Source organism: Eleutherodactylus coqui, chromosome 5 (genome assembly GCF_035609145.1).
Source record: "Eleutherodactylus coqui strain aEleCoq1 chromosome 5, aEleCoq1.hap1, whole genome shotgun sequence".
Lineage (NCBI taxonomy): Eukaryota > Metazoa > Chordata > Amphibia > Anura > Eleutherodactylidae > Eleutherodactylus > Eleutherodactylus coqui.
Genome location: NC_089841.1, coordinates 167837693 through 167865528, shown reverse-complemented (window position 1 = coordinate 167865528; position 27836 = coordinate 167837693). Strand labels below are relative to the sequence as shown.

Below are 27836 nucleotides of genomic sequence, written 5' to 3'. Positions count from 1 at the left end.
CTTACCTTGCGAAGATGGCCGCCGGGATCTTCACCCTCAGTGGACCGCAGGTCTTCTGTGCGGTCCATTGCCAATTTCAGCCTCCTGATTGGCTGGAATCGGCACACGTGACGGGGCGAAGCTACGAGGAGCAGCTCTCCAGCACGAGCAGCCCCATTCAACACGGAGAAGACCGGACTGCGCAAGCGCGTCTAATCGGGCGATTAGACGCTGAAAATTAGACGGCACCATGGAGACGAGGACGCTAGCAACGGAACAGGTAAGTGAATAACTTCTTATAACTTCTGTATGGCTCATAATTAATGCACAATGTATATTACAATGTGCATTAATATGGCCATACAGAAGTGTATACCCCAACTTGCTTTCGCGGGACAACCCCTTTAAGTCAACACTTACTCATCTATGCAATGCAGCACCAACCCTTAGATTCTTATACTAGGCTTTGTTTAACACAACTACCTGATGACCTTAGTGGCACACTGGTATACCGCTAAAGCCAGACGGCTACAGTGGTCGCATGTTGTCAACCTGATGTACTCACTGCAGTCGGTTGAAGCAAGAACGATGCTGCTGGATCTAATATGTGAGAAAAGTTTGTTTTATTCAATTTTCCTACATTGCCTATTTTTGTACTGAAACCAGACGACCGCCTTAATTGTGGCAATTGTGCAACTCCATGAACATGGAATAAGCCAAATGGACCTCATCCTTCCATTTTTGTGCCTGGCAGGAGTCAGAGACATTGGATGCCACCAATCATAATGTTATGGCATATTCTAAATATATATATATTTAGATAGGAACACCCAATTAAAGATTCTCTACAGCACATGTGTCAAACACAAGGCCCGCTGCCTTGTGTTATGTGGCCCGCGGCGTGCCGACGCCGCGGACCACTGCAGCAATTACCAGCTGGGGTGCCGCAGCTCCCCGCTGGTAATTACGCCGGCAGCACTGATCCCGGCGCACACTGACGTCAGTGTGCAGCCAGGATCCTCCTTCCCGAGTCCCATGCTCTTCAGTTCCGCAGGAGAGGACTCGGGGAGGAAGCGTGCCGGGCTACACACTGACGTCAGTGTGCATCCAGGAATCAGCGCGAGAAGAGGAAGAACGGCACTGACAGCAGGGAGGAGGTAAGTAGATGGGTTGGGTTGGGTTGGGGGGGCGCTTATTATTGTTAATGAAAGGGCTTATTACTGCGGGGGTATTATTGTTACTGAGGGGGCTTATTATTGTTACTGAGGGGGCTTATTACTGGGGGGGGCTTATTATTGTTACTGAGGGGGCTTATTACTGGGGGGTCATTACTGAGGCGGGGCTTATTACTGGGAGGGGGCTTCTTATTATTGCTGGGGGGGCTTCTTGTTGCTGAGGGGGGCTTATTACTATTACTGAGGGGAGCTTATTATTACTGAGGGGGGGCTCATTATTACTGAGGGGGGGGCTCATTATTACTGAGGGGGGCTTATTATTACTGGGGGGGTTAACGTTGCTATGGGGGTATTACTACTGAGGGGGTTATTATTACTAATTGGGCCACTGTGGGGGTCATTATTTTTACTGGGGCCACTATTAGGGTCACTATTAGGGCTCACTCACAGGGGTGTAATTGTATTTCGATAGCACAAATACGCTGCGTATTTGTGCTATCGAAAATTACTTAGGCATGTATATTTGCGTTTGCTAAAAAGGAACGCACGTGGACCCATTGAAATGGTGCGCAAATATGCAGTGAATACATAGGTTTCCTGCGCATTCACCACGTATTTGCGCGGCCCATGCACACTGGCGGAAATTCCACGGCGGGATTTCCTGCAGAATTTCCACCCGTGGAAGCTGCCATAGGATTGCATTAGAAAACGCAATCCTAGGCAGACGGCCGCGATTTGTCCACATGAAATCTCGCGCAGAAAACAAATCGCGCCATGCTCTATTTCTGTGCGGGGCTCTGCGAGCCCCGCACACAAATGTCACTCCCCGGGCTGCCGGCTCCGCTCTGGGCATTGCCGGCTGCCTGGCAGCCGGCACATCACAGAGCTGGAGCCGCGGGAGCAGGTAAGTACCGCGCTGGTTCCTGCAGGGGCGGGGTCTGGTCCCACTGTGAGAATTCTCGCAGCGGGATCCGACCCGTTTGTCTGCAGGTGGCCTTACAATCAGCCCTTTGAAGGTCACCATAAGCCTGATGCGGCCCTCGGTGAAAATGAGTTTGACACCCCTGCTCTACAGGATCCCTGATAACCTTGGACCTTTGACTCAGTATATGATTACCAGTCACCTCGCATTATTTCTCCTCTCGTTTAGCTGCTTGTAGCAAATAAAGCTTATTCATTGTTTAACAAAAATTTTATATAATCAGCATTTCAATTCCTCAATGTTTTTAAAGCTCATTTTGAATGGAAATACTAATCGCTTGTATCTATGAAACTCTGTCCTGGCCCAAGTGGCCAAGGTGCATAGAGATCTCCCATAACACAGGTGCATAGAGGTCTCCCATAACACAGGTGCATAGAGGTCTCCCATAACACAGGTGCATAGAGGTCTCCCATAACACAGCTGCATAGAGGTCTCCCATGAAATGCTCTGTGCACCTGTGACAGGTTTGCAGCCTCTAGATGTATCTTGTTCACTAATCATGAAAATCGATCATGAAAATCCAGTTGTTTAACTTTTCTTGTGAAAATGATTAAGCTTTATTTACATACAACAGAAAACCCGCTCCAAAATCAGTTCTCTTCCCACTGACTTCCTGGTGATCTTGTGCATATACATAGCAACCAATCTGACCAAGTAAAGTTGCAGTGTAAAGTATGGAGGAAGTACAGAGCCCCAGCCTGAGCCTCTGACAGCACAGGTTGATACCTCAGACTCCTGTCAAGCATTATGGCCAAAACATGTTAGACAGGTGGAGAGCTAAAAGCATCTAATGAGCCGAGACGAAAGCCAATACCCATAGCTAATAACTAACATTTCATTTATAAAATGACCTCTGCATATTTATTGTAACATTTACAGAATAACTTATTCTTATGAGTTAAAATATACCTCCATATTGTGCCGTTACATTGAGAACATTCAGCGAAATGATGGAACTTACCCTCTTGTAAGTACATTACGGCTTGAGAATAGTTCTGTAATGCATGATGAGTTCTTCCTAGGCTACTGTAAGCTAATGTCTTTGCTACCAAGTCATTCATTTCAGCGGCAATGCTAAGGTGCTGTTCCTGATAAACCACAGCTCTCTCAAAGTTACCCAGAGATTCATAGGTCAGTCCCAGATTCCCGTAAGCCCGAGCCTGGCAAGATGGATTGTTGGTTTCTTCTGCTATCTGTAAGTCCAGCTGATGGTACTGTAATGCCGTATCGAATTCTCCCATCTGCTGATACACTCCACCCAAACCACAGGCCGCATCACTCTCCAGTATCTGGTCTTTCATTTCTCTGGCAATATTTAATTGACGCTCTAGACAGGATATTGCTTGCTCATAATTTCCTAGCTGACTGTGCAAATTACCCAGTTCACCATATGCCTGAGCTTTGTTTGATGTTTCCCCAAGTTCGTGAGCAACCACAAGTCTCTTTTCAAAGCACACAAGTGACTGCTGTAAGTTTCCCATGGACCTAGAGTAAATACAAAATGGGAAAAAGTGTTCATAAGATTTCATCATGAGACAGCATGAGCTTATTTACTTCCCCAAACCAACTAAGTCAATTCAACATTGCTTTTAAGTTTCTACATACTGTACTGTATACTTAAGACTCTACTGCAGTTCTGTACAGTATAAACTAATACTTGTATAGATGTGAGGTCCCATACAGATGGCAGAGGAGGCAGGAGGATATAGGGCCGAGAGCAAAGTTCCTGCAGCTGCATAGTACGGAGCTGCAGGGCATTCATGTAGCTTGATGTGTGTGGGAGCTTCTTCCCTAAAGCAATGCTTCTGGAAGAGAATAGCTCTATAAGGCCGGTCTCGGCTTGTCTGAGCATTTCCATATCCACTCAGACAAGCGGATACCGATTGCGATTTCCGCGAGCGGAAATAAAAACACAACATGTTCTATTTCTGTGCGGACTCCGCACAGACGGCTTCCATTGAAGTCAATGGAAGCCGTCCAACCCGCAGCCCATCTGCAATTGACCTTGTGGATAGGCCGTGGGTACCCGCATCATCGCCTAGCGACAGAGCAAGAAAGAACAAACATTTTTTAAAAATCCATACTGCGCATGACCAACGGCAAGTGTCCACGGTCATCTGCAGTATAGAGAAAATAAGGTACATGGGGTCAGAACTGGATTCTGCTACAGGCTCCTTCCTGCATGCAGAATCCAACCCATCCGTGTGAGACCGGCCTAGATGTTATTAATTGAGTAGTAACGCAAAGCATGGTCCTATGCACCTGTGTTGTCGCACGCGGCTTTACAGTGTGTGAAAAAAGAATTAATAACACTAAGAGGTGTCTATGTACATGGGACCAAGTATTGTCCTTTAATTCTTTACAGTACTTGATATTTTCTACCACTGAACTACATAAAAACTGTAATACATTTACAACCAAACCGGTCATGTAGAAACGTTTGCTCACCTGTGACCATTTCCAAGTCCCCTGTAAGCTTTGGATTGATCTTGTAGGCGGTTTAAGCTCTGGGCTACAGATAAATACTTTTCATAATATTTTATTGCTTCTTCGTAATCTCCAAGTGCATCATAACAATCTCCTAAATTTCCGTAAGCACGGCCTCTGTCCAGCATGGAGTCATTTCCACTTAACTGCTGTAACATTGCCAACTGCTGCTCAAAATAGCCAATGGCCTCCTCCATAACATTCATATTCATCTTGGTGATACCCATATTCCCATATACCTGAGCTTCTATTGCAGGGTCTTTTAGCTTTTGTCCAAGCTCAAGTTGTTCCTCATAACACTTAAAGGCCATAGTATACTTCTCTAGGGCCATGTAGACTGCAGCAAGGTGACCGTGAGCTCTACATTCTCCAGGTAACTCATTTAATTCTTGGAAGACCTCAAGTTCTTGTGTATGATATCCCAGTGCCTTGTCATATTTCTGTACCATTCTGTAAGCACTGCCCAAAGCAGCGTAGGCGCTAGCCTCCAGCCGTCTGTCTTTGACTTGATGGGCCAGGCTCAACTGTTGTTCGTAAAATTTTATTGCACCGTTTATATCTTTCTTGGCCACAAAGATATCACCTAGATTCCCAAGAGCTCGGAACTTTGCCTGGGAATTATTCAGAGATTGTGCCAAGGACAAAAGATATTTCTGGCACTCCTCTGCTTTATTATAGTTCATCAGTGCCTTAAAAGCAAGGCCCAGGTTACAGTATGCCTTGGCTTGGCTTAGCTTGTCATGGAGATCTTTTGCTAATGCCAGATCTTGTTCATAGTATTTTACAGCTTCCTGGTAATTTCCTAGGCAGTAATGGGCATAACCAAGGTTGTGGCACACCTTTCCTTCTCCCTCCATGTCCTGCAACTCTGGTGAAAGTCTTAAATACTGTTCATAGAAAGGTACAGCCTGCATGTATTCACCCCGAGAACAATGGAAGTTTCCCAGATTTCCAAGTGCTCGCGCTTCACTTTGAATATCTCTTAGCTCGCGAGCAATATTCAGATGGTTTTGGTAGTGCTGCAAAGCTCTGTCATGGGCACCTAAAGCCTGGTAGGCCACCGCTAAATTCCCATGAGTGGATGCTTGAGAAGCTCTGTCGTTGACCTCCATAGATATCTGAAGCTCTTGCCGATGATATTTGACAGCTTGATCATACATCCCAAGGGCATTGTAAGCATTCCCCATGTTGCCATATGCCCTGCCCTGGGCGGCGTAATCATTTAATTCCTGGGCGATTGAGAGGTGAGTTTTATGTAATTTCAGTGCAGTTTCAAAATCTCCTTTCATCTGATGAATTATTCCTGCAATGCAAAGTAACAAAACATTGATATTAACTTAGCATATTTAATTACAAGAGAAATCATTTGTGACATAGTTTTTATATGCAAGAAAAATGTGTAAATGATTCTTTTATGGCTCCCTTGAAACACATTCTGAAGGAACCATTTGTCTTACTCCGGTCGGCTTCATCTAGATGCTTAGCCTTTTTTTTCTTCATTTCAATCCAAAGATATATCACATTCACACTTCTTATTTATTTATAATACTCATGCCTGTACAGTATTGTCTGTCATGTGGGAGCTACTACAAAAGAGCATTCATGTGCAACAATAACTGAAGAGGAGATTATGAAGTGGGTTCTATTAATATTACAATACACTGTCTATTATTAATCTGGAAGGATAATTGCTAGCTTTCATTTCTGTAAATAGCCATGTAATAACTTGAACCTTACACCGCATAGTGTTAATGGGCACTACTATCCTGCTTTAGAACTAGGTAACAGCTGTATGATATTTAGGTCACTCGGAAATGGAATTTGTGTACTGCTTTTAAACTAATGGAAGCCGATGATAACCACTCCTAATATTCTGGAAGGCAAAGCAAAGTTCATTTATGGGTGAACCATAAACATATCCAACTGCCTTTACTTCCAACCATCTATGTGTTTAGGAAAAAAAATCACCAACTTATGCAGATATTTAAATCCAATTATGTGGATTTTTCTACTCTGTCACTGCCGCTCAGAAGTTGGTGCTGCTTTCTCGGCTGCCGGCTAGACGGATAATTGTGAAAATGGCTTCTGTAAAGTTCTAGACTTTCTGTACGCTTGTCTGCTACTATCTCAGTTACCGTTCGGGTAGGTTAAAGCTCTAAAAAGCTTAAATTTGTGTGAGTACTGAAATAAATGAAATGCAACTTCACAAAATAAGAAAAAATGTATTAGGCCAGAGCTTCTCAAACTATTTCTATTGGGGTTTTAGAAGCCTTTAAAAGGATTGTCTCATGAAAAGATTGTATCACCTATCCACTTTTACTCAACTTTCTCCGGAAGTCTCATTGAAATGAATAGAGTGATAGAGTGCATAAGTGACCACTGCTCCATTCATTAGGGGACACTCAATACCCCCATTCTTGTGATTGGTGGGGATCCCCGTAGACAGACCCTAACTGATCAGATACTTATGTCCTATTGTGTGTGTAGGATATACGCTCTGTGACATTATGACACATGGGATGTAGTTGAAGTCTGATTTATGTTGCTAAACCAGAGATTGATGTAGTCAGGGGAAGGCCTGTGCAACAGTAGAGATATGGTTACTCTGCCTCCCAGCTGTAATCCGCTTGGGGCCCCTCACCTGCTTTAGGGTAAAAAAAAGGGACCAAAGTAAACCTTAATATCATATAGCAGTTGTGTGTATAGGTGGCCTGCCGTCATCATTTACGTCTTTATTCCTACAAGTAGCAATTTATAAACATGCAGGAAGCTGTTTGTGTGGAAGATAGAGGAGAACAGAATGTGTCCAATGAAGAACTCTCTTTATTACTCTTTAAATGGAATTTTTGAACCCTTTCTACAAAAAAACCTTTTGCATGAGTGATAGTTTACGGAAGAGAGTAGAGCTGTGAACGGCATAGCCAAGACATAAAGAGGCCAACCGTTAAAGCACTCACAACTGTGAAAGCACTCCTAATGCGAGAGGTCACAAAACAGAGATATGAGATAATCACATGAGCAAGGCAATGCTTTACATTGTCACAAGGTTTTAGAGTGTTTTACCCATAGCATATCAATATGTCTGCCAGCTTTCCCCTTTTGACATAGCCTTTGCTAAAACTTGTTTCCAACCTTAGGAAGAGGCAAAAAGTTTGCTTATTCTCTTTGAATTAGGCAAATGTGCAGATTGTTTGCATTCAAATAGATGTATGGGAACAGTCAAAGTAAGAAGACATTGCTAATTAATATCTCTAAAAACCCACAACCATTGATCTTGGGAATATTGTCTTCTCTCCATCAACTTGCTCAGTACATCTATGCCGCTATGTTGTCATGTTGTCAATTGCTATCATAATGCAAATTAGAGATGAGCGAACGTACTCGTCCGAGCTTGATACTCGTTCGAGTATTAGCGTGTTCGAGATGCTCGTTACTCGTGACGAGTACCACGCGATGTTCGAGTTACTTTCACTTTCATCTCTGAGACGTTAGCGCGCTTTTCTGGCCAATTGAAAGACAGGGAAGGCATTACAACTTCCCCCTGCGACGTTCAAGCCCTATACCACCCCCCTGCAGTGAGTGGCTGGCGAGATCAGGTGTCACCCGAGTATAAAAATCGCCCCCTCCCGCGGCTCGCCACAGATGCATTCTGACATAGCTGAGGGAAAGTGCTATCGTGTTGGAGCTGCTATAGGGAGAGTGTTAGGAGTTATTGGAGGCTTCAAGAACCCCAACGGTCCTTCTTAGGGCCACATCTAACCGTGTGCAGTACTGTGGAGGCTGCTTTTTGCAGTGTTGCACTTTTTTTTTTTTTGGTATATCGGCCGTGCAGAGCATTGCGCCCTGCAGTAATACTCCAGGGACAGAAGTGTGGAGGCAGGGACAGAAGACATATTATTGATTGTATATAGGCAGTGGGCCTTTGCAAAAAAATTTGTGGGAAAAAATCTATTTGGCCTGCCTGTCACTGTGCTCAGTGTTCTGGGTCTGTGTGTGCTGGGTGTAGTAGTTCTACAAAATCATACGCAGCCAGCTAAGTGTTAGAGCAGGCTTGCGCCAAATTATTTCCTGGCGTTCCGTAAGCGAAGTCAGCCTCCAACCACAGGCCAATAAGCGGCACATTTAATTACAGTGTTCTGTTTCTGCATTACTGGTAATACAGCATGCTGAGGGGTAGGAGTAGGCCTAGAGGACGTGGGCGCGGGCTAGGACGCGGAGGCCCTAGTCTGGGTGTGGGCACAGGCCGAGCTCCTGATCCAGGTGTATCGCAGCCGACTGCTGCGGGATTAGGAGAGAGGCACGTTTCTGGCGTCCCCACATTCATCGCACATTTAATAGGTCCACGCGGTAGACCTTTATTAGAAAATGAGCAGTGTGAGCAGGTCCTGTCGTGGATGGCAGAAAGTGCTTCCAGCAATCTATCGTCCACCCAGAGTTCTGCGCCGTCCACTGCTGCAACTCAGAATCCTCTGGCTGCTGCTCCTCCTTCCTCCCAGCCTCCTCACTCCATGAAAATGACACATTCTGAGGAGCGGGCAGACTCCCAGGAACTGTTCTCGGGCCCCTGCTCAGATTGGGCAGCAGTGGTTCCTCTCCCACCAGAGGAGTTTATCGTGACTGATGCCCAACCATTGGAAAGTTCCCGGGGTCCGGGGGATGAGGCTGGGGACTTCCGGCAACTGTCTCAAGACCTTTCAGTGGGTGAGGAGGCCGATGACGATGAGACACAGTTGTCTATCAGTGAGGTAGTAGTAAGGGCAGTAAGTCCGAGGGAGGAGCGCACAGAGGATTCAGAGGAAGAGCAGCAGGACAATGAAGTGACTGACCCCACCTGGTTTGCTACGCCTACTGAGGACAGGTCTTCAGAGGGGGAGGCAAGGGCAGCAGCAGGGCAGGTTGCAAGAGGCAGTGCGGTGTCCAGGGGTAGAGGCAGGGCCAGACCGAATAATCCACCAACTGTTTCCCAAAGCGCCCCCTCGCGCCATGCCACCCTGCAGAGGCCGTGGTGCTCAAAGGTCTGGCAGTTTTTCACTGAGAGTGCAGACGACCGACGAACAGTGGTGTGCAACCTTTGTCGCGCCAAGATCAGCCGGGGAGCCACCACCACCAGCCTCACCACCACCAGCATGCGCAGACATATGATGGCCAAGCACCCCACAAGGTGGGACGAAGGCCGTTCACCGCCTCCGGTTTGCACCGCTGCCTCTCCCCCTGTGGCCCAACCTGCCACTGAGATCCAACCCCGCTCTGAGGACACAGGCACTACCGTCTCCTGGCCTGCACCCACACCCTCACCTCCGCTGTCCTCGGCCCCATCCAGCAATGTCTGTCAGCGCAGCGTCCAGCCGTCGCTAGCGCAAGTGTTTGAGCGCAAGCGCAAGTACGCCGCCACGCACCCGCACGCTCAAGCGTTAGACGTGCACGTAGCCAAATTTATCAGCCTGGAGATGCTGCCGTATAGGGTTGTGGAAACGGAGTCCTTCAAAAGTATGATGGCAGCGGCAGCCCCGCGCTACTCAGTTCCCAGTCGCCACTACTTTTCCGATGTGCCGTCCCAGCCCTGCACGACTACGTCTCCCGCAACATTGTACGCGCCCTCACCAACGCGGTTACTGCCAAGGTCCACTTAACAACAGACACGTGGACAAGCACAGGCGCGCAGGGCCACTATATCTCCCTGACGGCACATTGGGTGAATTTAGTGGAGGCTGGGACAGAGTCAGAGCCTGGGACCGCTCACGTCCTACCCACCCCCAGAATTGCGGGCCCCAGCTCGGTGGTGGTATCTGCGGCGGTGTATGCTTCCTCCACTAAAGCACCCTCCTCCTCCTCCTCCAACGCAACCTCTGTCTCGCAATCAAGATGTGTCAGCAGCAGCAGTCGGTGTCGCGCGGCGTGGCAGCACAGCGGTGGGCAAGCGTCAGCAGGCCGTGCTGAAACTACTCAGCTTAGGAGATAAGAGGCACACGGCCCACGAACTGCTGCAGGGTCTGACAGAGCAGACCGACCGCTGGCTTGCGCCACTGAGCCTCCAACCGGGCGTGGTCGTGTGTGACAACGGCCGTAACCTGGTGGCGGCTCTGCAGCTCGGCAGCCTCACGCACGTGCCATGCCTGGCCCACGTCTTTAATTTGGTGGTTCAGCGCTTTCTGAAAAGCTACCCACGCTTGTCAGACCTGCTCGGAAAGGTGCGCCGGCTCTGCGCACATTTCCGCAAGTCCCACACGGACGCTGCCACCCTGCGCACCCTGCAACATCGGTTTAATCTGCCAGTGCACCGACTGCTGTGCGACGTGCCCATACGGTGGAACTCTACGCTCCACATGTTGACCAGGCTCTATGAGCAGCGTAGAGCTATAGTGGAATACCAACTGCAACATGGGCGGCGCAGTGGGAGTCAGCCTCCTCAATTCTTTTCAGAAGAGTGGGCCTGGTTGGCAGACATCTGCCAGGTCCTTGGAAAGTTTGAGGAGTCTACCCAGGTGGTGAGCGGCGATGCTGCAATCATTAGCGTCACCATTCCTCTGCTATGCCTCTTGAGAAGTTCCCTGCTAAGCATAAAGGCAGACGCTTTGCGCTCGGAAAAAGAGCCGGGGGAAGACAGTATGTCGCTGGATAGTCAGAGCACCCTCCTGTCTATATCTCAGCGCGGTGAGGAGGAGGAGGAGGAAGATGAGGAGGAGGGGGAAGAGACAGCTTGGCCCACTGGTGAGGGTACACATGCTGCTGGCCTGTCATCCTTTCAGCGTGTATGGCCTGAGGAGGAGGAGGAGGAGGATCCTGAAAGTGATCTTCCTAGTGAGGACAGCCATGTGTTGCGTACAGGTACCTTGGCACACATGGCTGACTTCATGTTAGGATGCCTTTCTCGTGACCTTCGCTTTACACGCATTCTGGCCACTACGGATTACTGGGTGTACACACTGCTTGACCCACGGTATAAGGAGAACCTTTCCACTCTCATACCCGAAGAGGAAAGGGGTTCGAGAGTGTTGCTATACCACAGGACCCCGGCGGACAAACTGATGGTAAAATTCCCATACGACAGCGCTAGTGGCCGAAGGCGCAGTTCCGAGGGCCAGGTAGCAGGGGAGGCGCGGAGATCAGGCAGCATGTACAGCACAGGCAGGGCAACACTCTCTAAGGCCCTTGACAGCTTGATGGCTCCCCAGCAAGACTGTGTCACTGCTCCCCAGTCAAGGCTGAGTCGGCGGGAGCACTGTAAAAGGATGGTGAGGGAGTACGTAGCCGATTGCACGACCGTCCTCCGTGACGCCTCTGCCCCCTACAACTACTGGGTGTCGAAGCTGGACACGTGGCCTGAACTCGCGCTGTATGCCCTGGAGTTGCTTGCTTGTCCTGCGGCTAGCATCTTGTCAGAGAGGGTGTTTAGTACGGCTGGGGGAATCATCACAGATAAGCGTACCCGCCTGTCAACCGACAGTGCCGACAGGCTAACACTCATCAAGATGAACAAAGCCTGGATTTCCCCAGACTTCTCTTCTCCACCAGCGGACAGCAGCGATACCTAAGCAATACGTAGGCTGCACCCGCGGATGGAAGCATTGTTCTCTATCCCCATCAAAAATGGGGACCTTTTTGCTTCATCAATCTGTGTATAATATTCCTCCTCCTCCTCCTGCTCCTCCTCCTGAAACCTCACATAATCACGCCGAACGGGCAATTTTTCTTAGGCCCACAAGGCTCAGTCATATAATTTTTCTAAACAATTTTTATACGTTTCAATGCTCATTAAAGCGTTGAAACTTTCACCTCAACCAATTTTTATTTTAACTGGGCTGCCTCCTGGCCTAGTTACCAATTAAGCCACATTACCCAAAGCGATTAATGGGTTTCACCTGCCCTCTTGGTTGGGCATGGGCAATTTTTCTCAGGTACATTAGTACTGTTGGTACACCAGTTTTTTGGAGCCCTCGCCTACAGTGTAATCCAATTAATTTTTAGCCCACCTGCATTACAGCTGACGTTACATCAACTGTGTTGGGCACTGCAATGGGATGTATTTATGTACCGCCAGTGGCTTCCTGGCACCCACCCATGCTGTGGGTCCACAGGGAGTTGTAACTGCATGTGTCCACTTCTAAAGAACCCCAGTCTGACTGGGGCATGCAGTGTGGGCCGAAGCCCACCTGCATTAAACATGAATTTATTACCTCAGCTGTGATGGGCAATGCAATGGGATATATTTATGTACCGCCGGTGGCTTCCTGGCACCCACCCATGCTGTCGGTCCACAGGGACTTCACAATAGGGAGTTGTACCTGCCTGTGTCTATGAATTAAAAACCCTGCTCCGGTTGGGGCATGCAGTGTGGGCTGAAGCCCACCTGCATTTAATCTGACGTTAGCTCTGCTGTCCAGGGCACTGCAATGGGATACATTTATGTACAGCCGGTGGGTTCCAGGGAGCCACCCATGCTGTGGGTGCACACGGAATTCCCATTGCGGAGTTGTACCTGCCTGTGACTATTTATAAAAAAACGCGGTCTGACTGGGGCATGCAGACACCTTGACAGAATGAATTGTGTGTGGCACATAGGTTCCCCATTGCTATGCCCACGTGTGCAGCTCCAGATGGAGGTGGCACAGGATTGGATTTCTCATTGCTTCTGTACAGCATTGTGGACTATCGCCCCACCCCTTTTAAAGAGGGTCGCTGCCTAGCCGTGCCAACCCTCTGCAGTGTGTGCCTGCTGTTCCTCTGGCAGACGCACTTATAAATAGACATGAGTGTGGCGTGGCATGAGGGCAGCTGAAGGCTGCGCAGGGACAATTTTGTGTGCGCTGTGGACACTGGGTCGTGCAGAGGGGGGGGGGTTGGGCAGCATGTAACCCAGGAGAAGTGGCAGCGGAGTATCATGCAGGCAGTGATTGTGCTTTGTTGGAGGTAGTGTGGTGCTTAGCTAAGGTATGCATTGCTAATGAGGGCTTTTCAGAAGTAAAAGTTATTGGGGGGGGGCACTCTTGCCGCTATTGTGGCTTAATAGTGGGACCTGGGAACTTGAGATGCAGCCCAACATGTAGCCCCTCGCCTGCCCTATCCGTTGCTGTGTCGTTCCCATCATTTTCTTGAATTGCCCAGATTTGCACAAACGAAAACCTTAGCGAGCATCGGCGATATACAAAAATGCTCGGGTCGCCCATTGACTTCAATGGGGTTCGTTATTCGAAACGAAGCCTCGAGCATCGCGAAAAGTTCGTCTCGAGTAACGAGCACCCGAGCATTTTGGTGTTCGCTCATCTCTAATGCAAATATAACATTAGGCCAGAGGGCATTACATACACACTTACATATAGATGCAGCCAAATTTAATTTGTCTGTAATAACTTTTTTCGAACAGTTATCTCGTATTAAGCCATTGAAAACCTATTGTTCTCTCATCTCACAATGATCCATTGAAAAGCTATTAAACTGCAAATAAACTGTTGAACAGAAAGTTATTTTAAAGGAGTTGTCCCACTTCTCACTGTCCTGCTGCAGTAAAAAGACAGTTCTGTAGAATGTTAGTACTGCAGGCTGATTCCCAGGACTCCCTGCAATCCCAACCTAGGCCATTGCTTCATGTAGCAAGACAGCTAGAAGTTTTGAATCTTATGTGTTGCAGGAAGCACAAAACCCACATGAAATTACAACCCATTATTTGTAATGGGTGTATTTACCTGGGCGATTTTTTGGAAAAAGCACAGCATGTTCTATTTTTCTGCAAGTCTCACACAAGAACAGCACTTGGACAGGGTAGGACTGTATAAATAAATAAACAAAAAAACAGCATCTATTTATACCCTATTTATAAAAGGGGATTCTTTACTGTAAGAGCATTGAGATTATGGAACTGTCTGCCTGAGGGTGTGGTGATGGCAAATTCGCTAAAACAGTTTAAGAGGGACCCAGATGTCTGTTTTAAGTGTAATAATATTTCATTGGCTTCCACTTCATTGGGGCTTTTGCCTTCCTATGGATCAACAATGGGGAGTAGTAGGGTGTACTGGATGGACATCTCATATAATATGTTACTATGAAGGAGGTGCACTGTCTATGCTAGATAACACATGAAAACACAAAAGAAAAGCAGCATAGAAATAGGCAAATGCAAACTCCAATCTCATGCAATAAAAATCCTCAAAATTAGTAATATATCAACACAAACTTCATGACAGACAAACAGAAATGTAAAAACACATACAAAAAAAAAACCATGCAAACACACACAGATAAAAATTGTGTGCACATAGCAGCATATAAATATAGCAGAGGCAAGTGAAAATTAGTATGAGGGCTAAAACACACTGTCGTAGGCGCAACTACCCTTGGCAGTATGGAGCGTAGCTGCGCCTGAACAAGGGAGATTTCTTCCCCCTCGCCAGCAGTTTAAACTCTGCGCTAGAGTGCAGGAGTTTGAAAAAAGAGGCAGGAAGATAGCGGCTGCCGGATCTTCCCCGCACAATGTGTTCACTATGTGTGGGGAAGATAGGGCAGGTCCTATATTTTCTCGGCTGCAGTAGTCACGGGCGAGAAATCCCAGCAGTGAAAATGAAACCTCTGAACTCGTATTGAGATCAGTGGTTTGGTTTTGTCACGGCCGTATAAGGGGAGAAAAACAAGTGCTGCACACGAGCAATTTTGCTTGCGCAAACCGTTGACAATAGAACCCACAGATTTCAATAGGTTTCCTCACATTCAGCGTTTTTAATCCTGCATTTTCGTCGTGTGAAAAAGTGCGCAGCATGCTCTATTTTTGTGTGCATTTGCAAACCCAATGCTCAGTAGGAGTCTATGTGTGCTGGTTGTTAGTGGATCCTTTTTACTGCTGCACCCCTGTTGTACTCTTTGGATTTTGCATTTTCATGGTTGAGGTATTCATTACGTGTAGAGATGAGCGAGCATACTCGCTAAGGACAATTACTCGAGCGAGTATTATCCGTAGCGAGTACCTGCCAGCTCGGAAGAAAAGATTCGTGTGACGGCGCGGGTGAGTGGTGAGTTGCAGGAGTTAGCAGAAGAGATCTCCCCTCCGTTCCTCCCTGCTCTTCCCCGCCGCTCCCCACCGCCCGCCGGCACCCGAATCTTTTCTTCCGAGCGGGCAGGTACTCGCTAAGGACAATGCTCACTTGAGTAATTGTCCTTAGCGAGTATGCTCGCTCATCTCTAATTACGTGTAACCCCTCATATTTGGGATTGCCTTTATATTTATACATCTCAGACGTATTTCTTCGGAGTGTGTTTGCACTGGATTTTTGAATGTTTTTACATTTCTATTCGTCCTTAATAAAGCTTCTATTGATAATTTACAGATTTTGCAGACTTTTTGGTATGACATTGGAGTGTGCATTTTGTTATTTCTATGCTGCTTTTCTTCTGTATGTTCCACAAAAAGAACAGAATGCAAAAAGGTGGTGTGACATAGCCGTACACTTGAGGATAGATGACAAAGCCCTTCACATGTTTGGAGAATATGCAGGCTATACAATATATATTACAAGGTTAATAACACTTGGTAATCTGCCAAGACAGTTTTTGCATTCTAATTATGACAGCATTTTACACTGCTATTAAATTGTTTTAGTATCAATATGTAACGGATTTTGTAACTAGAATGTAAGAATACCAATTTATGTTTTAAAGGAACTGATCTTCACTCTGATTACAGTAATCCAGACTCTCACTTGGGGACTATTTAATTACAAATAAATTAAAACACTTGCACAAAATATAGATAAGTGGAAACCCTAATTATACAATGTAAATTAATCTTACACAATATTTTGCTGAATTTCATGAATATTTACTAGATATCATTTTGGGATATTGATGTTGGTGTGGTAGTTTCATCAAGTTTACTATACTTACAATATCACTATATACTGGAATGGAAATAGTTTTAGAGCAAACATGTACACCTTTTGTATATAGAAACGACTTCACATCGGATGATAATAAAACTGATACTGTACACTATGTAATATTAACAAGTACATCTACTGCCTCTTAAACTAGTTAAAAAGTTAACTTTCTGAGCAGCACCAATGGTTGATGAAATCTCTTTCCTTTTTTGGATCAACCATGGTTCTCCCAGTATGGTAAGCAGAGGCGTAACTTGGAGCTCCTGGGCCCCAATGCAAAACCTGGCTTGGGGCCCCCAACTATAATGCTTTATTCATAGTACTGGGCTTCCTATATGGAGAAGAGAGGCCTTATGGGCCCCCCAAGGCTCCTGGGCCCGGGTGCAACTGCATCCCCTGCATCCTCTATAGTTACGCCCCTGATGGTAAGTACACATGGTATATGCAAGTAGAGTATGGTAAGTACCTCTACTTGCATATATCATGTAAAGTGGGAGTCAAGTCTAGGTAAGACTTGGGTAGACAATTGGAAGATCAATGACCCCCCAGTTTGGAAATGTCATGGACAATTAATTATACACTTAAGCTTAAAACTACTTATAAATTTAAATGTGACATTTCCAAAATTTGATAGGTGTTGATCTCACCACTGACACCCCCATTTAATCTGGGAACAGCAGTCCCTTGCCCCCATATCTTGCTCACTGAAGGCTCACTACAACCTTGAAGTGAAGTGGAGATCGAATGGAGTGGCGCATGCTCAAATGCCGCTGCTTTGAATCTCCTCCTCAATACATGGGGAGGGGATGAGGTGAACCTGCAGTGACAAGGAGAAGGGGGGACAGAACATCATTTTCTGGATTGATAAGGGTCTCAGCAGTGAGACTTCAACCTATCAGACGTTTATCCCCCCTCAAAATTAAATTTTGCGAATACCCTTTTCACCAATCTTTCTCAATGATTCGCTGAATGCTTATATTCTGTGACTGTATTAATGACCACAAGCAGCTTGGCTGAAAATTTCAGTTCCAACATATGTATAGAAACATTGTTGGAGGTATCCTCAGGTAGCATATACAATTAGACTTGGGCCCGAAATTTTAATTAGAGGTTTAGTCCTAAAATTTACTTTATCACAGGATAAGTCATAAAAGTCTTATTGATGGGGGTCTCACCGCTGAGACCCCCACCAACCCTGAGAATGGGGATCCTATGTCCCTCTCTCCTCTCTTTTGGACCCAGTTAGAGTACATTCCTGGATTTCATGTTTCAGTTTCCCATTTGTTAATGATTCTATTCTGTACATACAATATGATTTACTCTACCTTTCGAGAGAATGTTGTAGAGATTCCTTAATTTAGATGTAGTTGGAAATTAACAGGTTCGATATGTTGTCGTGTAGAACTCTAATACCTTACAATAAAAGATTAATGCAGCAAATTGGCCAACCAGCATTTAACCTGGGAATTTTCTATGCTGCCTTACTGTCCAAGAAAAAATAATTAGCACTGCAAAAATGAAAAGGGCAATGTTCCCAGGCTTTGTTTCCAAGCCATTTTTCATTGTCTTTTTTAACCCCTACATTCCAAGAGCTATAACTTTTTTTCCACCGACATAGCTATAGAAGAACTCTTTTTTACAGGACAAGTTGTATTTTCTAATGGTACTATTTAATATACCATATGATGTACTGAAAATTTTTTACATTTTTTTTAAGTTGGATGAGATAGAAAAAAAAGCTATTGAGTTCTTTGTTGCTTAGGTTTAGTTTTTGCAGCATTCGTTGTGCAGTAAAAATGACTTATTAATGTTATTCTGTGTGCTAGTGTAGTTTTGGAGATACCACATTTAGGGCTCAGTCACACATGCACATCGGCGCCCATGTTACTGCAGGTAGCAGACGGCCGTACCTGTAGATTGACGTCTCTCTGCAGCGCCGGAGGAAAGAACATGTGACCAGCTTCATTGCCTGTCATGTGTTCTTTCATCAGCGCTGCAGAGAGACGTCCGTCTTCAGGTACGGCCGTCCCCTTTCTGCAGTAACGGCTCAGTCACACTAGCGCATCGGCGCCGATGTACGGGTGCCAATGCGCCCGTGTGACTGAGCCCTAATATAGATTTTTATTTACTACTTTTTAAAAAAATGCTTTTTTTTTAAAAAACAAAATTGCTTTCTTTATAGCCCTGCTATAGACTTAGTTCCATGACAGCCTGTGAAGCCTTCAATAGGCTCTTGGTTGCTATTGCAACCATCTTCTCCTGGTGACCCCATTGCAAACAGCTGGTGAGGCAATGAGGGGGATCACCCCGCTCAGTCTACCAGCTTAGATGCTGCAGTCAGCAGTGACCACAACATATAAGTGGTTAAATGGCCACGATCGGTGATAGCACTGATCATGGCTATTGCTGACAGGTGTGAGCTGTTTAACATACAGAGTTATTAACAATGATATTCCTGATTTTGAACACTCATAACTCACACTTAATGACTCTCCAATATGTAAATTTTATATCAGTAGAGACAGAAACTCGAAAAGTTTTGTTGCACAACATAAAAAGTGTTTTCCACACCAGAGGTGTCCAACGTTAGCCTGCTTTGTTACTGGACAAACATCGAACATGTAGTCAAGTTCCTGCTATAAATGTTGTAGCGTATCACAGATCATGAATGGTGGGTGGTAAGGGGGGCATGTAGACTCTAATTTTAACACTTCCCCAGAGAAAAAAATTGCAAGGTATAAGGTCCAGGGAATGTGGGAGTCAAGGGAGAAGTTCACTATTGTCATGACCTGGACGGCCAATCCATCTGTTTGGTAGTCACCTATTGAGCTCACTCCTGCCTTCATTGTCTTGAAATGTCTTTGTTGGCAGTCATTTTGTCTTATACCCCCCTAGCGATGACTACAGCAGAATAAATGTTTTTGGGCCTCATTTAGCAAACTTGTCCAACAGTGAGACTGTCTTTATTGCCCATAGCAGATAATCACAGCTTTCATTTTCTTCAGCAGCTTGAGAAATTAAAGCTACACTATTGGTGGTTCCTATGGGCAACAAGGACAGTCATAGTAACATAGTATGTAAGGCCGAATGAAGACAATGTCCATCTAGTCCAGCCTGTTAACCTCCTGTGTTGTGGATCCAGAGGAAGGCAAAAAACCCCAAGAGGCAGGAGCCAATTAGCCCTGCTAATTTGGGGGAAAAATTCCTTCCCGACTCCCTAATGGCAATCAGACTTACTGTTAGTTTTGCTAAATGAGCACATGAGCTATAAGTGTTTCAAACCAGGAAGCTCATTTGAAATATCCCTACATTGTGCTCATTGAAATGTAAAGAAGGAGAGGAAAGGAAAGAGACTCACAGATACCATCTGCAGTTAATGTGACTGTTTATTGTATTTTAACTACAGAAATCACATCTCCACTGCTCACTTTTGCTGTACACCAATGATTTCATGTCTCTGTATTTGTGCGTGTTACAGACAGAGACCAGGATCTCTACAGTTCTCTATGCAGAGTCTATAAAGCACAGCACACGCAACACAGCAGCCAAGCTCCTTCCACTAGTACTAAGAGGACTGAGAATCAGATGTAAATCCTGCAGAGGGGAGAATTAGGAAAAATACAGGACACAAGTCATATAATGGCCAGAAATAGTGTTATTCCTTATGCTGATACAGCAGTTTATTCTAAAAGGTCATCTGAAAAGTTAGGTATGCCTTAAACAAAATGCTAAAAATGTGTTATTATGGCAATGAAATGCAGCAAAGCATTGACTAGTGTTCTTTATTACTGCAAGTGACTATGTTCTTCCCTGCTGGCAGATATATAAATTGTGCTATGTTCACATAACAAGGACGTAGAAAACGGCAATGAAGAATTTCTAGATCAATAATGAAGAAACTGCTTTGAATATCACACAATGACTTTTGTTTCCAGTAAGAAAGTCAGTATCTCCACTTATCAAACCATTCTCTGATGACTTTCATTTTATTGTCTTTTATATTTGATATAAAGCACTTTGCCTTTATGAAAAATATTTTTTTCGTGTGTACCATGCCATTTAAATTGGCTATTAAAAGTATTCATTAGCTATTAAAACGGCAGTAATCCCCTTTAAGTTGATGCAGTTTTTCATTAAGGATGAAGATTAATTGCAGCAATTTGACCTTAACAGTGACCAGCAGCGTTCGCCCTCCTCCCCACATATGTTACTGAGAAACCTTTCAAAGAACAACAGAACAATATGGCTGCTTTTGCAAGTCAATGCATCTTTACAAAGCCATGATACTCTTCTGATCAAATTAGAGGACTGCCAGGGAAATTCAATATATATTTATATTGAATTCAGGCATGCTTTATGAATAACAATAGATCCCTTAAAAAGATCTCAGAAGTCTGATGCTGCCTTTGTGTAGAATTAGAATATTTCATTTTTGTTTGTTTTTAAGAATGTTGGTTTACAAATATATTTTTATATAAGTGTATAATAAGAATCTTAACAAATTGAATGTACATTATAGCAAACGCAATTAAATTCAATATAATCAATCTATTGATCTGGATAATGATCAAGAAGCTGTAAGGAAAATCTATTGTATTGCTTGAATCTCCTGGCCTGCCGCACTATTGCAAAGCATGCTTTAAGCCAATACCTGTATGTCATGCTAAAAACAGGTTAAGTTGGGCAATTCTTTGCAGTTATTTACAGAATCATGTGGGATGCTGGATATTTCTTAAATCCGCCATAACATGATGTAACAGTCGTGTTGGTGAGCAGCCATTTGGCAAAGTCCATCGAAGCATAATACATGAGTCCTAGTGAAGTGCATGGGACTTAGCTTGCAGTACAGGCCAATGCACAATATACATACAGAGCCATCTGCTTCCTGCAGCAAAACATAAAGAAGTGGGACAACGCCTTTACCGAATATTTTCAAACTTTTGATATTGGGTTTCCACATATCTAGCCATTTGCTATTTCCTCCCTCCAGTTCTGTGTGAAATGCTAGAGAGAAAATGATGCCAGGCCTGATCCCATAGGTTTCATTGGGATTGCTTATGACATTCAATACCTTAGTTTTGATGCTGAAAATCTTCCTGTGCTGAACAGAGAAACTTTGCATGCTGCATTTTTCTGTCTGGTTATGGACGCCGGACTGCCACTTAAACTGCATCCAAATGTCAACAGTTGTGTCAAGCATAAATGTTGGGCTAAACGATGATCGTTCAGTGTAAATAGCAGCCGCTCAGTTCTGAACGGCTGCAATGTTCAGTGAATGGAGAGGGGCGGGGGAGAGCGAGGAGAGAAATCTCCTGCAGCTTCCCTGTCCCCTTGCTGGCCGCTCTGTGAGTGAGCCAGCGATACTAGCCCCTGTGCAGTAGCACAGGAATGAGTGTATGCGGGGACGAGTGTCGGGCATGGTTTGCCTGACATTCGTCCCATCTAAATAGACCTTTAGGCTGCTTTCACATGAGTGCAATAAGGGCACATTTCTGTGTATGCATTACAGATGTAGCAAAAAGAGTGTTTCAGAAGCACTGTTGAACTCCTAAAGTTCCATTCAGCTAAAATGTGAATTTTATTGATGCATTAAAAAGTCATTGTTCATTACCAACCAGCTGTGGTAAAACACATGGTGGCAGCAAGGAAACAAATACCATGGACAGAAGATATAGACCTGCTTTCCCCAATGATTATGTATAGGTAGTGATCCAGTAGAAGAACTAGAACTCAAGCCTTGCTATCTGTAGTGGAATTCATCCTCCAACATATTTCACTGGTGACCCATCTTCATCAGGGCAGGGGCAAATAAGCTCAAACACTGTGATTAATCTGTGAATAGCTGCAGCAGCCTGTGATATCCCATGAATAGGCTGCTGCAGCCTGTAAGCATCATGCCACAGAGGAGACCCAAAGCTGCTACTGCCGGAGAGGTGAGTATAGGTCTGTTTTTTATGTTTTAGCTGATTTAGCATGGGGAACATTTTTTAAATTTATTTCAGAAAAAAAATATACATCATTTTTGATAAAAAAATAATAATGAAAGTCAAAATGCGATTCATCTTGTCATATATAAAGATATTTGCAGACAATACGAAATTATAATACAACAGAGGACAATATACGGTTGCAAATAGACCTAGATAAACTGAGGCATTGGGTAGAAAAATGGCAAAAAAAGTTCAATATTGATAAATGTAAGGTTATGCACATGGGCAGGAGAAACGGATGTCACCAATATACACTAAATAAGGTACTGCTAGGGAAAAGTGATATGGAAAAAGACCTGCGGGTACTAGTGGATTGTAGACTAAACTGGAGTAACCAATGTCAGTCAGCTGCTGCAAAGGCAAATAAAGTCTGTGGGTGCATTAAAAGAGGTATAGGGGCAAGAGACGAGAACATTATTCTTCCACTATATAAGGCACTTGTCAGGCCCCACATGGAATACTGCGCACAGTTCTGGACACCAGTGCTCAGGAAAGATGTTACAGTGCTTGAGGGGATACAAAGACGAGCAATTAAATTAATAAACGGAATGAGAGGATTGGAATACCCAGAGAGGCTATCCAAATAGGGATTATTCAACCTGGAAAAAAAAGGTTATGTGGTAACCAAAGAACTATGTATAAATACATTAGGGGACGATACAAGGATCTCTCCCATGATCTGTTTATACCCAGGACTGCGAAGGTAACAAGAGGGCATCTGCTATGTCTAGAGGAAAGCAGGTTTCATCACCAACACAAAAGGGGGTTCTTTACTGTAAGAGCAGTAAGACTGTGGAACTCTTTGCCTGAGGACGTGGTGATGACAAAATCGATAGTGGGGTTTAAGAAGGGACTAGATGCCTTTTTAGAGTGCTATACTATTACATGATATATACATTAAATAACCAGCAGGGTTGTTGATCCGGGTTTTGGAGTCAAGTGGGAATTTTCAAATGTTGATCCAGGGATTATTCTGACTGCCGTTATGGCGTCTGGAAGGAATCTTTTCCCCCCAAAATAGGGTAAGTTGGCTTCTGCCTCATTGGTTTTTTTTTTTGCCTTCCTCTGGATCAACAAGGGAGGGGTGGAAACAGGCTGAACTGGAGGACATTTGTTTTTTTTCAGACTTGCATACTATGTTACTATGCTTTTATTTGTGATTTATAGTTTTGCCTTATTAGCACTTACTGGGTAGAACAACTGTATTCCAATTTGGCAACTTTTAATCGGCCCAGCCCTTTAAACCAAATTCTACTGCCCATGCACACAAGTAACATTGAAGATCGCATTAGTGTATGATGTATTTTTATTTCTTTATTAATGAAATTAAACAGTATTTATGGTGACAATGATCTTCTCTGCCTGATATATGGGATATCACTGTTGCGGTTAATGAAGAAATACAGTCTCAAGAGGACAAAAGCAATAAAGTGACATCTTCAGGCTATGCAAATTCTTCCCTACAACACAGGACATATAAATAATGCATCTTCCAACAATGTTTTAATTAACCATGTTTTAATTAACAGGTGAAACCTTAATTTATGTACACAATGTAATAAATGTGTAGGATGTATGAGCATGCATTACTTTTATAAAGAGTACACTATAATTATCTGCTAATTCTCAGTGTTTTGGGTAAGATTTAATCCCTCCGCCACATAAGCGGTGTTTATTAGGACAAGGCGATGGGGAGGGATTGTCTGATGGTGACACTATTTGATTTTTTCATTGTTAATCCTTTTAACTGATCCTATAATTTATCAAGTCCCCAGCATTTAGCAAGTCTCTACCTTGAAAAAAATCACCCCGATTTGTTCACTTTTTCCAGAAGACATGATAAAATATTGCAAGAAATCTTCTGTTATGAGTTCAAATTAAGGAAGACTTATCCTCAACACTCTACTGAGTTTTCATTTTTCTTGGCTAGTAAAATTATCATAAAGAACACCTGAATTACAGCTACCATCTCTTATGAAATCTGTTGAGTTCAATGGCCAATGACCAGCATATAGAGAGTGATAAAATAAGGAACAGCAATTTAGTAATGTTTGGGACCCGTGGATTAACTCTGGGAGTTGTCCGAATGGGTGAAGAGACCTTCACGCTCCTATACCCACCCCCGTTTTCCTTCTTTCTTCTCCTTCTTTCTGACTGACTTTTATACATACTACATATAGTACAACGGTTACACAGGTAACTGACTTTTATACATCTGTCTTGCATCGTTTCCTTTATGTGGTTTATAAAACATAAAAGCTATTGAAATCCAAATTGAAGAAGATCAGGAAAGTTATTCTGGACATTAGTGGGGTTGTAACTCTCTGATCTCCATGGATGTGATCTTCTGACATGTCTAAATGAGATGTCAGAACATACCATATTCAAATAACCACTTAACACAATTTAATATGGTAATCAGAGCCTACATTATATTGCTGAAGGACAAATTACTGTTTTTCATGAAAAACTAGATAACTACAAGTATGTCAGAGAAATACTCCTCAAGCCGATTGAAGTCCATTTTGCGAAATAAGGAAAACATATATAGACACATAATACAACAATCCTCAAAGAAGGTCTATGTTTGTTGTGGAACGCCGTCTAGATACAGTAGATAACACAATGACCTCCGGTACGTTACAGCTGCCTAGGTGACAGCATAGGGAGTCTTTACAGAACTTCATCTCGAATCTATAACAGGGCCCCCACCTCTTACCAAGTGCCATTAATAATACTGCTGTCTTCTTATGTGGTCCCCCTCAGGCACCAAGACCTGGGTTCAACTGCTATCTCTGCTCCTCCTATTGCTATGCCCCCGATTATGGACCTCCAAACCATATAATAGTCTAGTTTCTCATAAATCCCGACAGACTGCAGTATATAACATTTTCATGTAAACAGCATATGGTCCAAAATCTTGTGTTTTTCGTAGAAATGCTGCCTGCTGTATGTAAATTGCTGGCCTACGTTTCAAACAGTGCCCTGATCTCTTCACCCTAATCATCACTCATGTTCAATAATTAGAGCATCCCACAATGCTTAGAGTCCAAATGATCTAATTAAAACTGTATTTCATTGTGTCTGCAGCATCTGAAATTCTCTTTGGGTAGACTCTGGACTCTTTCCAGATTTGTCCATTTGTTTAAACAAATTGGATTGCGCCCAGTATCGTACATCTGCTTTGGTTATTTAAATATACAAATGAGATACCGCGGTCTACCGGTGAAAACATTTAGATATCGGGAATGGCCATTTTTCAGGTCTAGCCTGGTAGTAAAAGTCACAGGTATATGTTCTATTCTATTTTATCATCTATTTGTCAGCATTCTAACCCGCTCTTCGCCTATCATATTGGGATGATAAAATGCCTAATTTTCCTGTTTCCACTGATGCTTAAATCGTAACCTAAAGAATAAGCTGAAATATTAGATGGAAAGTAATAATCTGCTTTTATGAACAGCTACTGCTGCAGTTTTGTGCAGCTAAAAAACAGTTGGATTGAAGCATTCAAACAAGATTGCACAGATGGAAAATTAAATCATCTGCCTGTTTGAACAAATCAATGAAGATTATCAGTGTTCAGGAGTACGTGGCTCATGAAAAAGAGGTCGATTATACAGCTGGCAAGAAATGTGTCTGCAGAAACCTCTATGGCAAATTCTTCAGTCATGCAAATTTCTCAACTCTCAATTGAAAACAGAATTAATTTATCTGCGCAGTTGAAAAAAAAAAAAACTCTACTCTTTCTTTACGGTCTAAAATGTAATTTCTGCAAGCAACTCTATATATTTTACTTATGAAGAGTGTTTCATTATTCTACCTCAGCTGTAACGTGCTTGAAATATAGCATTTATTAATGTATCCATGGATAAGATGGAGTTGCGTTGGCTGACTAACCCAAGACAGAACATTATTAAGAAGCTTTAGCTAGGTACTTAGAGGAGGATTAAATTGTAGCTATGGATTATGTTGGTAGAAGGAATAGGGTCTGACCTGGACATTGGGATAAAGCAGAAAGGTCAAGAGATTTAGCTAGAACAAGTTTAGAGGAAATCAATAATGACTATTGTTAATTTTCCTTTCGATTGAAAGCTTATGGTGTAAAGTATTGGTTAAAATATTTCTATCGCACTACGGCAATTAGAATTATTAATGGAAGCGGAAAGTAGTCACATAAGGAACCAACATTTAGTTCTGCATGAATTATCTCTGCACATGATAATAGTGGGCCATTATGGATACGTCCTGTAGAGGACTATGAAAGACACCGTCACCAGGTCATAGTGCAAAATACTCCACCTTTCTCATAAACATTGATCACTGGGAAACCTTTGTTTGGAAAACCTCTGTCCACATGCCCTATTAGACCACATTCAGACATGGTGGATTTGTTGGAGATTTTCAGTACAGACTACACAAAAAAAATGCAGTACAATTCATATGAGTGGTCTTCTGAAAATCCCATTCACATCTAACAGATTTGGGTGGAATGCATAGAGAGTTCAGAATAAAATATTTTCTATTTAATATGGCTATAACATGACTGTACTGTATAATGGGTCCATTCTGTATGGACAAGCAGTACAAGGGTTGCATTTGTAGGAAGCGGAGTGATCATGCAGCTCCCTTAGAGGTACGAGAGCACTATACTGTAACTTCCTATGCCTTCCATACAGAGGAATACAAATAGTTTTTTTCTGTATTTCCATAGAATCTGACAGAAATAAAATGTGGCATCTTCCATCAAATGCCGTATATAGAAAACTACTCCCTAGGGAATATATGGACTTGCCAGGTCTGCCAGAGCAGGAGCTGCTATTTCTTAGTGGTTCTCTTTTAACTTGGCTCATAGAATGTAATCTAATAGGAAATATGCAAAGGGATTATCTTGCTGAAATAAACCCCTCAATGCTATACTACCATTCTGGCCTTCATCCAGCAATACTAGTTAGTTTCTAAAGTGAGTACTCTACGAAGAAGTGATATGTTATTTCATTAGTGTAGTTTTATGGTTGCGCCTGCAAATTGATTGTTAGGCCAACAGCTAGTTAAACAGCCATTAACCTAACGATCACTTTGCAGATGCAGCCATACACATTTTAGTCCACATTAGCTGTTATTGTCATTCAAATTGGCCATACATGTGGAAGGACACCAGGTGAAGAATGAATGATCTTTTGGTCATTCGTAGATGAAAGGTCTTACATTCGACTATAAGACAAAAGTTTCAAATACAGCTGACTTCTTACCCGGCGATGATGCTCTGTCATCATTTGCCAATAACAATCCATTCATTGTTAGATTCCACCTGAGAAACGATCATTTTGGTTGAAATCATCCATTTTCATCAATTTTAGTC

General features: G+C 43.7%; 1 protein-coding gene across 3 annotated transcripts in view; it reads right to left on the bottom strand.

Moving 5' to 3' along the window:
* The window catches only part of TTC28 (tetratricopeptide repeat domain 28), a 543332-nt gene that overhangs the window by 141788 nt on the left and 373708 nt on the right, over positions 1 to 27836 (bottom strand). For all 3 annotated transcript variants that reach the window (XM_066603685.1, XM_066603686.1, XM_066603687.1), the window contains 2 exons: positions 4585 to 5926; positions 3098 to 3621 (listed from right to left, as the gene is read on the bottom strand). In XM_066603685.1, coding sequence (XP_066459782.1) covers positions 3098 to 3621; positions 4585 to 5926 — 1866 coding nt within the window. The remainder of the gene's footprint in view (positions 1 to 3097; positions 3622 to 4584; positions 5927 to 27836) is intronic.